We start from the raw sequence: 16,796 nt of genomic DNA, 5'->3' as shown, positions 1-16,796 counted from the left end.
GAAGTAAAATTACATCACCTGTTTCTGTTGCTCACTAGTCATCTTCTGACATCCCTGTTTGTTAAGTTACTTTCTTACTATTAAGTAGTTTTCTCCCCACCTTGATGCATGTTTACAACACACATTTGCTTCCTAAGGTTGAAACATGCTTTGCTAGATCTGTACCACATGATGACTTTATGCATATTAATATTCCCAGCCCTATCCAACTAATACACTGCATATGCTTTCTAAGGACTGTTTATCCATTTGTTTCTGGATGCTTCCACATCAGTTTAGAAAGCATCCTGGACATGGACTCCCTGGATGAAAAAAATCTAGAGAAAATGTCAGTCAGTAGCAAAACTTCTCAAGGAGTCAGAGGCCTGGCTCAACAGCAGACCTGTTGCATGAAGAGCCCACACACTGAACGGAGGTCACAATGTCCTGTTCATGACGGCATTAATGTTAGATCAGCTGGACCAGTTTTCTCCCTGCTGGTCTCCACAGAAGCATCGCACAGCGGTACTTCCCCTCACTGCCACATTGCCCTACAAAAGGACACTTTTTGGTGGTTGCAAATGGATAGATATGATGAGAAGAAACATGACACAAATCAAAACATTAAAAGCTTTAGAAAAGCAGGTATAGATTAAGATCAACACAGTAAATTTTCAGGAAGCAACGCTGAATGGATACATCAGTAAGTTAAATTTTGTGTTGTTTAAACAAAGTAGGAAATACAGCAATTATTAAAAAGTGTTGCAGAAGTCGTACTTTGAAAAAAAGACCAAATATATTACTATAAACATATGTCACAACAGCATCAAAGTACACACACTCCCTCTTCTCTGTCCAATAGTATTTAACTGTACTATAATCCTAAAGATTTTTTTCCCTTTCAGATTATTTCTCCTTAGGGCATTAGTAGTAGCAGAGTTATAGTTGTTCAGGTGCCTTCATCTTCATATTGCTTAATATCTGTTTGTTTCATGTAATAACATTATCCCTTAACTCATGTTTTTCTTACATTTAACTTTGGAGTGAATTATGTCAGCACTGTAGGGTTTTTAAAAACCTGAACTGCTCATAAAACTAGAATTTTGTCATTATCCCAACATAACTTCACAAAATCAAGTAAGGTTTATTTGAAATGACGTGAGCACTGAGCAGAGAGAATGCTCCTCCATGAGATTTGTAATTCTTGAAAGCTAACACGAGCTTACTTTAATATCAAATACGGACATACAAACAATCAAATAATCTTTAAAAAGCCAACATGTGCTTCTTATCTGAGGGGAATTTACAGCCTCTGATAGTAGGACAGGTAGACAGCACATAAGAGACAATTTTAATTTTCAGCTGACTTACTGGCTTAAAGGGCTGAGTTAATGAGGCTGGGGCTATTTTGTTCAAGTTCTCCATTCTCTGGGTGTGCTTGGCAGAGCTGCCTCAGCAGCCAGGCTGTGCCAAGAAGAAGGTCTCCTGCTCCAGCGCACAGGCTGGTGTGCAGCCATGGACACTTTAAAGAGAGCTGGCAATTAATCTGTCAATGGAAACTTTAAACACATGTCCCATCTTCACCCATCATACCATGTCACTCTTACACTCTTATCTTCTGGCATTCAAAGTCACTGCTGAGGAAGAACAGTGACTGTTTGAGCTCCTGAAGCACTAATGGCCCGCTTGATCCATCAAGAGGGAGCCAGGTAACCCCAGCCTCAACAGTTTGATAAAACAACCATTATTAATAAGGTCAGTCACAAACCAATCTCTTCAAAATAAGTCTGCTTACATTACTTAAATCCCAGCTTTTTAATAAAAAGTTTTAAGCATGTGTGCATATGTATTTTGCTATTATTTTTTCCTGTCATGAACCAATTTGATATAAAATTCTTAAGGTTAATATTCAAGTCAAAAGGTCGTTGGCAGGATTAATTAGTTGTTTGCAAAGACCTACTTACTCTGGACTTTGTTAGGGATGTTTGTTATTTTCAATGTTAAATAACCTCGGCTTTAAGTGCAAAGCAGAATGTATGAGATGGGTAACAGCACGTCAGGAATATACCAAAATTCCACTTCCATTATTGCCACACCAGTATTTTTCCACATAGCATTTTTCACTCAGATCAAAACGCAACTTCCAGCAGGAGGTCAGCAATATTTTCACTTCACAGATAAAACCCAAGTACAGTAAGTAAAAGACTGTAGCTTGCTCAAGGGCGTTTGTTAAACCCAAGTACAATCCCCACTACTCAGCCCTCAAGTCCAGATGCTGGAAACTCCCCTCTCCTTTCCCGTCCCTCAAAGGGCACAGCCGGTAATCGCTTGTGCACTGTGCCCGCTGTACAGTCCCTGCTTGCCGTACCTGACTTCTAGTAAGTCCCCTTCTCTGGGGTCAAAACACGAGGGTCAAGATTATTTCGAGGGAACCCGAGAACAAACACCTACAGAACTAGCAGGAACAAGACGGACCATCGCCCTCTGAGCCCTCCCTGGCCTCCAGGCCTTCCCTCCCAGCTCGCAGCAGGCAGGCCTGGCACGGAAAACGGGATCCACAGAGAACATGGCCCGGTACGCGGCCACCCGCCCGTGAGAGACCCGGAGTGCGCACAGGCCGCCCACCTCCCGACACACCGGGTTGGCAGCTCCCGGTCGAGAGCCTGGGCCCCGGCCGCGGCGGCTCGGACAGGTCCTGGCCCGGGAAGCAGGAGGGTGCGAACCCGCCCGCCCCCCACAACCAGGGCTACGCGGAGGCGGCCCCCGGGGACCCGTTCGCCACCGACCAACTTCCGTGTCGAAGACCCTCCGCGCATGCGCGGCCAGCACCGGCACCCCCCACCCCGCCGGTTTCCCCTGGCCGTACCACTATGTGCCTAACATGTAGGTAGAGGCAAAAGAGGGCAGCAGCTCCGGGTAGCTCTGCAGGCCTCAGCCCCTTTAAGCCTCCTCACAGAGAAATTACTTGCCTTCTCGAGTTTATGGGTGCCTTCCAAATTTGCGTCTCTCCTAGTTCCCGCCCCCGATCTAACCCAACTTCCCCCGGGGATGGGCTATGGTATATACCACTCCCAGCTAATCCAGTGGATTGGCGAAACCATCCCGCTTAGGACAGGGGGAGGCACGCCGCCGGAGGGGGGAAGGCATTGTTGAGTCAGGGGCCGAGCGGCGGGGGAGGGCGGGCGCGCCCCGCTGCGATAGCGAGGTCGTCACAGAAGCCGGCGGGCGGGAGGGGCCGCCGCAGAGACCTGCGCGCCGCGTCCCCACTCCCCTGCGGGCCCGGCCGGTAGGGCGCGGCCGTCCCCCTCCCGCACCTTCCCCTTCACCGCCTCCCCAGTGGTCGCGCCCGGCTCCAGCTGACCGGCCTGGAATCCCGGCTGGGAGCCCCGTGCCCCCCCGCCCGCCGCTGCCGCCGCCCCGCGCACCGGCCCCGCCATGGGAGACGCCGGCAGCGAGCGCAGCAAGGCGCCCAGCCTGCCACCGCGCTGCCCCTGCGGCTTCTGGGGGTAAGTGAGACCCGCGGGCGAGCAGGGGGTTAGGCTGGAGCCGGCCGGGCCTGGCCCGGCGCGGGGTGGGGGACGGGCGGCGAGGCGAAGGGCGAGGCGGCGGGGGGCCAGGGCCGGGCGGGGGCAGGGCCTGAGCCTGATCTGGCGGACTGGCCGGCTGGGGCGCCAGGCCAGATCGTAGCCCTGGGCTCAGGCCTGTCATGGGAGCCGAGCCCGCAGCTCGCCCCGGGGCGGGGGCGGCCGCTGGCCCCTGCCGGGCGGGCCGCAGGGGGTGCCCGCTGGGGGAGAGGGGTGTCCCGCTGCCTCCAGGCGTGTGGCGGGGTGTGCCGCATCCCGGGGGGCCCGGGAGAGGGTGGCGGCGGCTCCTGGCTTAGAGGCAGCGGGTGAGCCGTGTGGGGGGAGGTGGGGCTACGTTGCCCCCGGACGCCGGGGGGCCGGCCTGGCCGCGGGCGGTGACCCCGCGGCCTCCCCCGCCGCTCGGGCAGCTCGGCGGCGGCCTTCCCGGCAGCTCCGCGGGGGGAGGCCTGCTCGCTTCCCCAGGCACGCAGGTCTCCTGGAGCGGCTGCCTATCATCTGGGGTTGCCGGCCGCGCTCCGGGGCCTGCCTTTAGCTCCATGGGCGCAGATGAGTAATGCGGGCCCCTGGCTGCCCAGCTTGGCGTCCTGGAGTGCGGTGCCCGACACATCCCAGCCCTGTGCCCGGGAATGGGGAGATCTGACTTATGTTCGCGCGGCTCAGGGCAGGATAACTAGTGAAGGAAAAAGGCTAAGGACAAAAATAAACCTTTTTCTCCACCTTACAAAGGCAGGGAGGTTCATAATAGTTAAGGTCTTTGTTAGCTGTTGGCTGATCCTCTTTTAGAAAGAAGGAAGTAGGGTCATTCTTGTTTGCCAAAGGTGAAAAAAAAGTAAACCTCTTCCTTGCTGAACTCCTCTCACCTCTAGGGTCATGTGTGTTGAAGATGTTCCCTTCAATGATTTATTTATTTTTTTTTTAAATCGGATGCATCATGGCAGGTGGTATACTGGCAGATACACATGATCATAAAGTGCCTTTAATGAATGTCACAGAAACATTAGTCCGTAATGTTCTTATTTATGGAAAGTTCAAAGAATATGTGACTAAATAGACTTTTGAGTGCCCACCTGAGATTTACACTTGTCTGTGACTGTATGTTCTTGGGATTTATGTAATACAATTTAAGGTACTCTGGGGAAGTGGGGGCTGAGAGGAAAGAGATGCAGTGAGAGTGATTTAGTGATGTCACTGTACATTTGGTTGGTTTATTGGATTGGCAGGATTTTAAGTGAAATCCCATTTTAAGTTATGACAGAAGCCTGAACTTCAACAAATGCCATTGCCCTGCTGGGAGTGATCTTGCAAGACAGATTATAAATATACAGTAAAATTTTGTTTATTTTTGTTTTGCTAGGCTCCCATATTTGAGCCTGATGTTTTCTGTAGGGTAGAGGAAAGCAAGTTGCTGCTATCTCCAATGTAGCATACTGACTTCTGTAACATGATACTGATGTGAAAGAGTTGCAGAAAGTTGGAAGTGAACTTTTTTGTTGGGCTGAACTTCTTGGCTAGTTCAGTGTGTTGTGATAATGAGAAGAAAATCTGGTGCTTCGTGTTCAAGGATCTGCTTAATCGAGGGAGGAGGTTTTCGAGAAAACCCATTGCCTTTAAAGTTTGGGGTTGTTGTTGGTTGTGTTTGTTTTTGTGTGTTTTTGTTTTTAAACATGTTTCCTCTGCACAAGCAGCTATCCAAGTGTGAGATTGTTTTTTGGCTTTTTTTTCCTCTTTTTCCTCAGGGTGTCATCCATGCAGTAGTATTTCTTGTAAGATATTTTTGAAAAACAACACTGTGAAAAAAGCTCCTTTTCTCTACCAATACAGTGAATACATTTATCTGTTTTTCAGTTTCTTCAAGTGGACGTCAGGTACATTTCAACACACAGTGGCAAGCCAAACAAAACCCAACAAAAACCAAAACCGTGCTGTCAGCTTCCATACTTTGATGATTTGTTGTATTTTTCAGTCCTGAAGACACCTAAGTGTCTTGTCCTTATTTACCTAGGCCTTGCTAGTGCTTGAAAAGGCTAGCTGGTAAATCTGTGTAGACCTGCCCTTCTAGTGAAGTTGCATTGGCAAGAGTATTTAAGGGGTCATAGTTTTATACCAGCTTTCTGAAGAAAGTAAATCATCATAGCAGAAAGACTTATATGCATCTGAAGTTGGAATTCTGCTGTTCTAGCTGCCAGCTAGGGTTATTATCAGGGTGAGTCTTACCTGTGACTTTTGTGTTACTTTTATATGTCAGTCAAGTCACATATTGGAATAACAGGGCCCTAATTGCCTCTTATCTGCAAGACATTTAAGGCTATGAAAAGTTCTGAAACTGGTGATTTAATGTAGTGGTTTCCATGAAATTTGTAAATAATGTAGAGGAATAGTATTGCTTTCTGTTTCTTGGTCCCTATCAGTCCAGTGTTCGAGAATGCTCTTGTGGTTGTTCTTCAGTGAGCCTGAACTATGTAGGTAGCAGAACAATTCACTGTCAGTGGGTCAAACAATACGGTATAAAAGGTATGCCAAGTATAAAAGGTGGTGATTTTTTTTTTAATTGACTTTATGTAATACTTAGCCAGGACTGTTTGCAGTATGACGTACACTTTCTGCAATAATCCACAAAGATAGGAAACATTAAGGAAAATACTGAAAGAAGCATTAAAGTTGAAGTAAACTGTGTGTCTCTGGGCTAAAACTTGCCTATTTGTGAACAGTTGATACAAGGAGCTCCTGAGGTGTGCGTTGATAGTCGTGGCATGCAAAGAGATTACAGGAGAAGACTAGTATGTACTATTGCATTAAAGTTGGAGGGATTCTTCTTTAAAATGCTTGGATTTATATTAGGAATTCAGACCCTGTAGGTTTCAAGAATCTCTAGTGACTGGAAAACTGCTAACATCTTGATGTTCCAAGATCTAAGAGACTAAAAAATGAACAGCTGAAAGAAGGGACTTGAGTGAGACTGTTCAGAACTTCTTAAACATTTGCTTAAGGTCAACAGCTAACGTTTGCTTACCTTTTGTTGAAGATCATGGAATCCATCCTTAAATCTTCTGCAGACTTGCCCCCCTTCTTAGAATGTCCAGTTTGTCATTTATGCTCAAGTAAAGTTCAGATGGAGCGCTGGCAAGATATGTATTTTTTACAAAATCATTTCAGTTACCCAGATAATCTCAGTGGGGAAACCTCATCTGTAGTCATGTTTTTTATGAAAAATTCACACAACTTACTGTTTGGAAATATTTTGCTCCCCTTTCTTCCTATTTTTATATCTTAAACCTCAGTCCGTTGCAACTATCTTACTTTTTATTGGAATAGTTTTAGTGTACAAAGGTTGGAAAGGGTGCAATACACAAGCTGTTATTTTAGGTTACTTCATCTAGAATTTATGCTGTGCTTCTCATTCTTATGATCTGGAGAAATTTTCTTTTTCTGATTGACAGACCATGTAATGTTTGGTGTGTTGTGGGGTTTTTTTTGTGGTGTTTTTTTTTTTTTTTTTTTTTTTAATTTTATTTTATTTTATTTTTAAAATTTTTTCTTTTTTCTTTTCTTAGATTTGTGGATTTCAGAAACCTGTTTCGCTTTATGGGATTATATGAAATCTTCAGCTCTAAGTTAATAAATACATGAAAACATTACTATATATATTCCAGTTAAGCCATTTTGCTTATTAGAGATGAGGCATATTCCTTTAATGAACTACATGTTGGCAGTTTCCCATTGGCTTTTAAAGGACTCCACAAAGGTTTCACTTGCTTATAACTCATCAAAGGACTGGGGCTTTTACTATTAAAGCGGTTATATGCATAGATGAGATTTATAAGCCAAAGTACTCCTTGGCTCGTAGAAGCGTATACTGTGAATGTATGTCAGAGAGGATAATCCTTTTACAATTCTATTTGTATTGTACTGACTGCTCCTTATTTTTCTTATGGTCCAGACTGATATCATACCATTGCATTCAGTGCCCTAGAACCAGAAAAGAAAGAAATATGTTAATGGACACAAAACAAATGAATTCCATTCTTGAAATGGTGGCAGCCAGCAGGAAGTTGATTGAAAACACAGTATGATTAGTTTCATCTCATCTTATTTCTGGCAACTGTAAGGTACTGTAGTCAGCTAAAACTGATGGCAATATTGTTTGAGAACATGCCAGCAGGGTTTTTGCAGGATGTTACCATTTGTTCTGCCTTTCTCTGACACTGCATGCATCATATGTGTGATGAGACATTGTGCCCCAAGCATTCTGTCCAGGCCCAATCCAGAATTTATTTCTGAGTCTGGATTTTCCAGTCACTTATGGATCATCAGGTCCCTGCCATGCCAAGCTGGCTCTTTTCTCAATTTTGTTTACTAAAGCTAAACACTTGATCAAATGGTGAATCATTTAACATAAGCATGATTAGCTTGTGACTATATATCACCAAAGCTTGCTTTTAGCTTCTAAACAAATTATGACCATATATATATATACCGTTAAAAAGCCGAATTTCTGGCTAGTCTTTTTCTTCCTTTTTTTGGTGATCACAGGTGTTCATTCTGAATGAACTCCCAGTGAATGTCCTTTTAATTAATACTTTCTAATCTCATAATAGATGTTAGAAGGGAACATTATTTCACTGACAGAAACAAAGAGTCTCAGGAATTGATTTATTTACAAGTTTTCCTAAGAAGTGCTACAGAGGATGATAACAGATATTGGAGAGACACCGAAATTCTTTGCTTGGATGTTAATTTTTAGAAGATATTGAGAATTATGAGACATAGAGAAGCTTCTATCTGAGGACAGAGGAGGGAGGTGTGTGGAATTGGACTTTGTCATGTTCCCTGCTTGAACAAGAACATGCAGGATAAAGAATGATAAATTGTGAGGCTCTTGTGATTTCCCTCAGTCTTAATACAACTTGAAAAGTATCTCAAGTAAAGTAAAAAGTTTTTTTCACTTTTTTTATACAGTTGCAATGTACCACATTTTGGATCAGAGCTATTTGCTGCAGCAGCTTACCTTTAGGAACAGGGGTTATTTGCACTCGAAGTAAAAGCAGATGAACTAGATTTAATACTTTAACTGTAATAAGCTGTTTTCTAGGCATGTGAAAACAGTGCTTTATTTTGCAGTACTTATTAGAATAGCCAAAACAGAAAGGCGATTTTCTTATTTAATGAAAAACAGTTGTTCTGGATCAGACCAAAGATGCATCCAGCCCTGTTTCTGATTTGGGTGATAAGTGATGCTGAGGGAATAAGCATAAGGACAGAGCAAGCATGCAGTGATGCTTATCTTAATATTCCTCCTTTGCTTCTGGCAGTCTGACAGAAGGTTGTCCTCTGTTTTATAGATTTATGGCTTAGTAGGTCTTGCCTATTTTTGTGTGAATTTGCATAATGACCTTATGAATCCCTGTATACTCTTGACCCTCACAACGTCCTGCAGCAAGTAGTTCCATAATTTGACCATTCTCCTTATGAAAAAAAAAAAGTAATTGATTTTGTTTCTTTGAATCTGGCTGTGTGATAGTTGTAAGGAGTGAATAAATTCGAGCAGCTGGTGTATGAGGGTGTTTCGTTTAAGAAGAACCAAAAATAGGCCTGCTTGGTTAAAAATGTCTGTTCACTTTTTCAGTGAAGCTAGAATTTGAGAAAAGAAACACTTGCTTAAAGATTTTGAATAAATTAATGGTTTAAATAAAATGTTTTAGAAATATTTTCTAATTGTAGATGGATGCAGTGCTAATTATGGACAGATGTATCCAGCAACTTTCATTCTAACTGCAGATTCCTTGTTGGTCAGAATGAAATTCAGTGTTTTAAGTACTGCTCTTAAAGTGGGGCTAAAAGGAAAGAAGTAGATTGTGTGCTGCTTTTTGAAGCTTGGAGTTAAAAGTTAGTGTGTAGAGGTCACCTCCCAGGTTTCTTTCAATTTTCCTGTCATGTACCTTCTTCATGTCTTCTGTAAACTGATTAGTTGAAGGTATTGTGATTTGGACAGTGCTAATGATTATCCCACAGTTAGTGCTACGCGATATCTGTTATAACATTAATTAGTAAAATATTCAACTGTTTTATGGTGGGACAGATAAGTTGTGTTTTGTGTATTGCTTTTTAATGGAGCATGCTTTGGGTTCTCAGAAATAGGTATCAGTTTTAAGGAAATAACCGTTGCTCTTCTTAGCTGGGTAAATTGCAATGACTTCAACATCAGACTTCCACAAAAGTGATAATGTTGTTGGTGCATGTTGGGCTTGGAGAGCTGTTGAAGTCTCAAAATGTTGGAGGCATCATGACCCAGTCTTTCCTTTAAGATATTGAAATCAGTGATGGAAAGCGTTAACTTCAAAGGTCATCCTTGGTGGATATATTCATTGCAGATGTTTGGTTTTGACTTGAATATTTTCACTAGCATACTCTGCCGATTATTATTTGGTTTTAAAATTATTTTGAATTAGAAGTTTGTGAATATAAATAGACACAGGCTTTTTTGGAGGCAATTGATGGGAATGATGCATGTGATATATTTTTCAGTGAAATATTGCTTACATTCTTTGAAGTTTAAAATGCCACTGTTCTCCTCAATCTCCTCAAGTATGCGGCCTTGACTGACTGACTGACTATCTGTTACTTGTGTTATCACAAATGTCTTGTGAATGTTTTCAGGCAGTATTTGATGTTGATTATTGTGAAACCCTTATTTGGATCTTGGAGGTTAACTTCATATTCAGTTTAGGTGGGTAAATTACATTGTTGTGTTCTGCCTCTTTTCCCCTCCTCTTTTGCTCAGATAGCAAAAATCCTTCCTACCTATTCAGTTTAGGCAGGGCTCACTTGCATGGAGTTCCTTCTCTGTTTTGGAAAAAAATAATTAAAAAGCAGGTGATATCTGCAGCATGAAATGAATACTCTAGATGCTGGATTTGTATTTGCAGATATTAGAAAGATACCTTCTCAGGACACGGAGAAATCCACGCAAGAAAATACCAATGAGGATGCTATATGCAGCGAATGCAAAGTGATTCTGAAAAACACTTTCTGAAAATTAAGCCTTTGTGTGGATGACCATGATCAGTGTTTTCAGACTTTATAGATGATGTTAACATATAGGAGGAGTGGGTTCTTATTTTTAGATTCTGCAAAAATGCCCAGCCATTATCTACTAATTTAAGATTTTTGGGTAACACTGGTTTTTTTGTTTGTGTTTTGTTCTGTTTTTCCATAATAGGGACTGAGTGGTTTTTTTCGAACTGGTGAGAATTTTATATGCTTAAGGAGTGTGGGGTTTAAACTTAAAACATTAATTTTTTTAAAAACACATTTTTCTGAAATCTTATAACCTGGAAGCTGAACAGTGTATTGTAATACCTCGCTCCATTCACTGTCAGTTATTCATTACCTGTACTCAGGAAAATATATTAAGAGTTTTGATATTCCATGAACTGAAGAATGAAGACATTTGCAATTGTATGTTCAATTTCTCTGTTAATAGCATCTGAGTAGTAGCATCATGGTAAGTGCAGTACCTGCCTGTACAGAGAAGTCGTATGAGGAAATTTTTGATGGATTTGTACGTTTAACCTGTTCTTTGGGGTCTTCCTGGCAGCTGGGACTGCTGTGCTACGTTATTTATGAAAGAACTGTAGGTATCTGGTTCACTTCCTGTTGTTTAATCTGGCCACCATATGCATGCTCTGAACTTGAACAATGTGGGTCAATCAGAGGAAGATAAATTTCAGTTTCTAAATGTCTTATTATTTTTATTAGTGATTTAAGGGAATTTATTTTGAAAATGACTTTCATTGGCATTATGCCCTTTAAAAAATTTACCTCGGCTAGTTTGGATTTCCAGTGTTTGTTTGGTGTAAATTAAAGAGAGTGACCGGAAGTAATGAGAAACTTTGAATAGAGATAAAAACTAGTTTTCCTAAAATAATAAGCAGTCAGACAAACTGAGGGAAAAAGAGGTTATTTGATTATTACTGTCTTTAGCTTCTAGCTCTTTAGTCTATGTAGTATCCAATGCTGGGCGAGTTAATTTGAGGGCCTATTTTACTAATGTGTATGTTTAAATTTTGCTTGTTTGAATGCAGAAGTCCTATTTAATTACTAAGCACCTAAGGAAGGGGGAAAAGGAAGGATCACAACGTTTGATTAGAAGCAGTGTTTAAAAAAAAAAAAGGCAGACTAGTTCCATGATAACCGCCTAGTTGTGCACTTAGAAAAGCAGAATCCAAAGTTGTGTCCTCATTGACTTAATTGCTAAAACACAACTGGCCTTCACAATATGACTGAGATCAGCCCTGTCATCATAACAGCAGCATTTTGATCTCTAATTATAAGTTGTTGGAGGTGTCTCATGGGAATTTGCATATATACAGCAGGTAAAATGGTGTCATTAAGCAAGAGTCCCTCAGTGTTGGAAATTGTGTTATCCTTCTCATTGTTGATTAGGTGCTATTTTTGTCCAAGATACCTCAATATTAAGGAGTCTAGGTTTTTGATAAATTAATTATTTGTTTTTGAAATATTCTTTAACAAATATCCAATATTACTCTTATGAAATTCATTTTTAGCTGGAGAAAAGGGAATCTTAGGTATTGCTGATACCAGTTTGCAAGACGAGGCATTACTGTTGAGTGCAGTAGTGCTTGTTCATTGTTTAATGTCCTAGTGTTACTACTTTTTTTTTTTTTTGTAATCTCCTTCAGTGAACTAATAGAAAATAATGGCTTCTAAAATTGTCCGTGTGTTAACTAATGTTTGCTTATTCATGCAGATAGGTTTCAAGTGTTCCCCTGAATTATTAGCATGTTGATCAGTTTAAAATCTAATAATTTCTATTTTTAGAATCACCTTTTGACTGTGTGCTTCTGTGCAGTGAAGGACAAAATTAGTGAAGCATGTTTAACGTTGTATGTTTCTATAATAAAAGTTCTCTTCAATTTTATTTGCAAGCATATTAGTTTAATTATTCAGTTTTTAATTGGAAAATTGATATGGAAAGGATCTCTATTTGATTTTTAAAAATGCTCAACATTTCAGAAGATTTAAAATAAAGTAGTTACTTGAGACAGTGGAAATCTTATTTTATTTTTGCACAGGTATGTGGATGGATGGTGAGTTGTGCTATAACTGCTGAATGGGTTTTAGGTTTAATCCATATATACTCAGTAACTTCCCTAGGTATTAACTCATTTTTGAGCTTTCAAAAGAAAGCAATTAACAATAGTATTTAAATATTGCAAATATATTTTCTTGGCATTAGAGCTTTGTGATTAATACTTCATTGACAACTAACTGAAGTTAAACTTGCCTGGGAAATAATAATTAATTTAAGATGGAGCAAATTGACTCCTCACTTGATTTGAGAAAGTGGACTAACTCTGCTGCTTTTAACTTCTCGTGTTGTCAAATACGTGGAGCGTTATACTTCTGACATGTTTATTTCAGAGTATATTTCTTTTCCAGAATTAGATGTTAGAAATTGAAGTGTTGAATGTCACTAGACAGTCTTCTTTTGTCTGTAGTTTGTTAGCAATTGTTTTTATTTTGGACACTGGGCACATTCCTCCTTGGCTACTCTATTCTAAATATACAGACATCTTCTGATGCTGATTTTTTTTTAGATATGTCTTACATTTATTACAAGAGTTTAGAGACTGTAAACCCATAAAGATAAGGGTGGTAGAATGTTACTACTTTTTTTTTTTTTTTTTTTTAAAAAAAAAAGCCCTCTACTTGGTGTTTAAGTTTGGAAAGCATTTATTATTACTTCTGCTCCTGAGGGCACTGTATGACAGCCCCTGCTTTTCCCTCTGCATGTTTTCCTTCATTAGTGAATCTTGTATCACTCTTTGTTTAATTTGGGCTTTAGGAGCCTTGAATGAAAGACTTGGTAGCACGGAGTTTTTACAGCCTCTCCACCTCTGTCCTTTAGAGAGCAGTGTTTGTTTTAAATCAAAGTTGCTCTAGGACAATATTGACCTGTTGGCATGTTGTTTCCATGGGTGCTCATGTAGAAGGAAGTGTTTGTGGTGGGTGGAGGAAGTCTCTTTCAATCAGAAGAGTTGCTATGCAATTAGAAAAGCAAGAACCACCTGCATTACACATCTGCAAGTCTCAGGTGGCTTTGCAGCACTCTCTTGAAGATAGGACCCCATTATTATCCATTATTCTGTGTTGCAGTCTCTCCTTTGAATATTAATGTTCTCATGTGACTAATTCAGGAAAAACAAGAAATCTTTCTGGTGAATAATTAACACTTCCTGTCCTGCTGAAGTGGCTTGTCAAGGCAGATACAAAATACACAGTCATGTATATCGTTGCATAGGAAACTAAACCGATGTGTTACATCATTCTTTGAAAATAAAGTACTGGAAATTCCATCACTTACTTGCATAATGAGAACTGTGGCATTACAGGTTAGGATTCAGTTCAGTTGCCTGAGCTGACATGTCTTGTGAAGTGCATCTGAAATTCAGATAACTGAAATTACTGGTTGCTTTTTGAAAGTGTTGTAATTGGAAACCGAAACTAAACAGAACTATAATAGACCAGGGCTTTGAGAAACTTAAACCTACAGCTTTCAGAGGTTGCTGTAATTTTGATTTCTTTTTTTTGTGTGTCTTCAGATCAGGTTCCAAGCACACTGCCAGATGCTATTGAGATAGGAAGTGATGTAGCTGCTTTCTTATTAACGTTATTTCTGGCCTTATTGTTTATTTCAATTTACTGATTTAGTAGTGGGTTTTTGACTTCTGTTAGCAACATATTTGTTGCAAACTTTAATAAAGAAGTGCTTTTAAGTGGTCTTTATGTTGTGGTCGGAAATGTTGACTGTGTGGCGTTTCTTTTATAAGTATATATATATACATACATACATATATATATATACACACACAGAGAAGTTTAATTTCTTTGCAACTTTTGATACAGAATTATGAAAACTGAAATGACTTCTTCTGAAGCAGTCATGCACATGGATTCTTAGCTAATGACGTACTGTAGAACAGAAGAATGCTCCTCTGTGTTTTTTAAATGTTCCTGTGTGTTTATTAATTTTCAAGGTAAAACAGCTATAAAATAAACATTTTCCATTTGAACATGACTCACTATTGTTATAGTATTTTTCCTGGTATGCATATCATAACAATAAAATTAGAGATGATCTTGATTTTTTTTTTTTCTTAAATTGTTTTTGAGTACTACTTGAAGACATTCAACCAGAGTGGTCCAAATGGTTTTGTGCTCTTTTTAAGGTTATGTAGTAAGATTGTGACACAAAGGGGACCTCCAAAGATTTGTATTCTTCGGGTGTCTGTGAAGGCAGTGGGAGAAGAGAGTAAGAGAAATGATGTACGTGATGTTAGTATTGGGATTTATTACTAGCTGGTTAATCAGCAGTGCTTTCCTTTCTTCTGCTTAGCTTTCTTGTCCCTGATCTATGCAGGACAAATTCTGAAGACAGATGTTACATTTTTAGTAGCACAACTGAGTACCTAGTCTGGAAAAAGTAGACCAGCTTGTGGAGACAGAGACGCGTGCTTTTCTTCAGTATCTGGGGAAAGCTGGTCTACTTCTTCAAGTATATACTTAAATATCACCTCTGTATTTAAAATCAGTTTTGCCTATATCCTTAGGTCATTATGGGTGCAACAAAGCTGCTAGTAAGACATGAAAGATACATGTCTTCTGCCATCTAGCTGGACAGACAGGGTCACTTAATGTTTATGTATGTTTGTTTTCAGCTGTTTATTTGTGGATATTTTTCAAAAACTACTGTTTCTGCTAAAATCATGTAGGATGAGACGGAGCGAACATTGAATGTGGTGTTATTCTTAGCACGAAAGATATAAGCTGCTAGTTCAATTTGTGCCATCCAAAGATGGGTACAGATGTGTTGTAATTTGTTTTGATACTAGTTGGATTAGGCGAGTGTAAACATTTTTTATGAAGGGACATAGCATTTTACCTTTCTGTAACGGAATGAAAACTTATACATAAATTGACTTGAGAAAAGTGATACTTGTGTAGCTAAAGATCCAACATTTTCATCTGCTAGTCTACTGATTACAGGGGGTAGGTGTGAAGTGAAAGTACTGGTAAGTAAGGGGGCAAGTAAACAATATACATGAAGTTCATAGTTTATATATCTGCTATTCATTAGTTTCATAGGTGGAGATAGCTTTCTTTCTCATACCTCCCACTGAATTTCCCAGACTGCTGTGATGCTTTGGTGAATGTGGGGAGTGGGAGAAAATTGCGTGGTCTCCTTTCAGAAGGGGCCTTCCATGGTAAAGGATGCAGCTGAAGAAGGTGCATAGCTGTATGATTAAAAGCTCAAAGTCAAGCAGAATCACGGAAACACTAATTTTAATTTTATTTCTCCTGGAGACTAGAGATGACTGAATAATGCAGTTGATAATGTTGCGTACTTTCTTAATTTTTAAAACTCCTTTTAACTCCTGCTTATATTTGGGGTTCAATGTTAATTTGACATAGGTAATGAGGTGGAAGAGTTGCAGTTTGCAGCTGCAGCCTGTCAGAGTGATAAGGTAGTTAAAGCTTGCTTGTTCGCCTTATATACTGAGAAGGTTACACAGTTTGGATGAGAGTTCAGGATGAGGTAATGTTATGGGGCTCATTTTTATTACCTACTGTTAATGATCCCTCTGTGCTTGGTTACTGTGTCTTTACCCAAGTTTACCTTCAGAAATGCATGAAAAGCTAATCTAATGAAAAAGCCTTTACTGTTTGCCGTGCATGTGTGCAAATGAAACATATAACATGATTTCCCACTGTCTGAATTAGGTGGAATAGGTGTACTTATTGGGGTTTATCCCTTCAGTCTTGATTAGTAGAGGAAAATAAGAAGTTGAGGCTTGTTCCCACATTTTCTCCATGTTATTGCAAAATAGAAAATAATGAAGACAACATAATGGTTGCTGTAAGTGCTGTGATACCCTTGCTTTTGTTCATGTAGATAAATCTAGGCTGTCTACTTTAGACACAAAATAGTAAAAGCTACCTTGTGAAAATGACAACTGTGAAGATTACAGTTTGCATTTTCATTAATCTGGATCACTGAAGATGGAAAATCTAGAATACCAGTCTGTGTAAAGGTTTCCTTCTCCTGTCACAGGGTGAAGGATGTGGGATGAAGGATTGTTTTTCACTAAATGTTTAAAACCCTTGAACTTTAAAGCAAAATGTGCATGCCAAATTCTTCCTGTGCTGGTAATT

At 40.3% G+C, this 16,796-nt stretch overlaps 1 protein-coding gene and 1 long non-coding RNA gene across 5 annotated transcripts in view; one reads left to right on the top strand and one right to left on the bottom strand.

Moving 5' to 3' along the window:
• LOC139827547 (uncharacterized) overlaps positions 1 to 3,481 on the bottom strand; it is a 58,964-nt gene extending 55,483 nt beyond the window's left edge. Inside the window, exon 1 of the long non-coding RNA XR_011738276.1 lies at positions 2,949 to 3,481. This is a non-coding gene — a long non-coding RNA (uncharacterized lncRNA). The remainder of the gene's footprint in view (positions 1 to 2,948) is intronic.
• ZFAND3 (zinc finger AN1-type containing 3) overlaps positions 3,268 to 16,796 on the top strand; it is a 142,189-nt gene continuing 128,660 nt past the window's right edge. For all 4 annotated transcript variants that reach the window (XM_071806123.1, XM_071806125.1, XM_071806124.1 and 1 more), the window contains exon 1: positions 3,268 to 3,485. In XM_071806123.1, coding sequence (XP_071662224.1) covers positions 3,415 to 3,485 — 71 coding nt within the window. In that variant the 5' untranslated portion in view covers positions 3,268 to 3,414. The remainder of the gene's footprint in view (positions 3,486 to 16,796) is intronic.

Source organism: Patagioenas fasciata, chromosome 3 (genome assembly GCF_037038585.1).
Source record: "Patagioenas fasciata isolate bPatFas1 chromosome 3, bPatFas1.hap1, whole genome shotgun sequence".
NCBI lineage: Eukaryota > Metazoa > Chordata > Aves > Columbiformes > Columbidae > Patagioenas > Patagioenas fasciata.
Note: the sequence above shows the minus strand (reverse complement) of the source record. Positions and strands in the feature narration are given on the sequence as shown.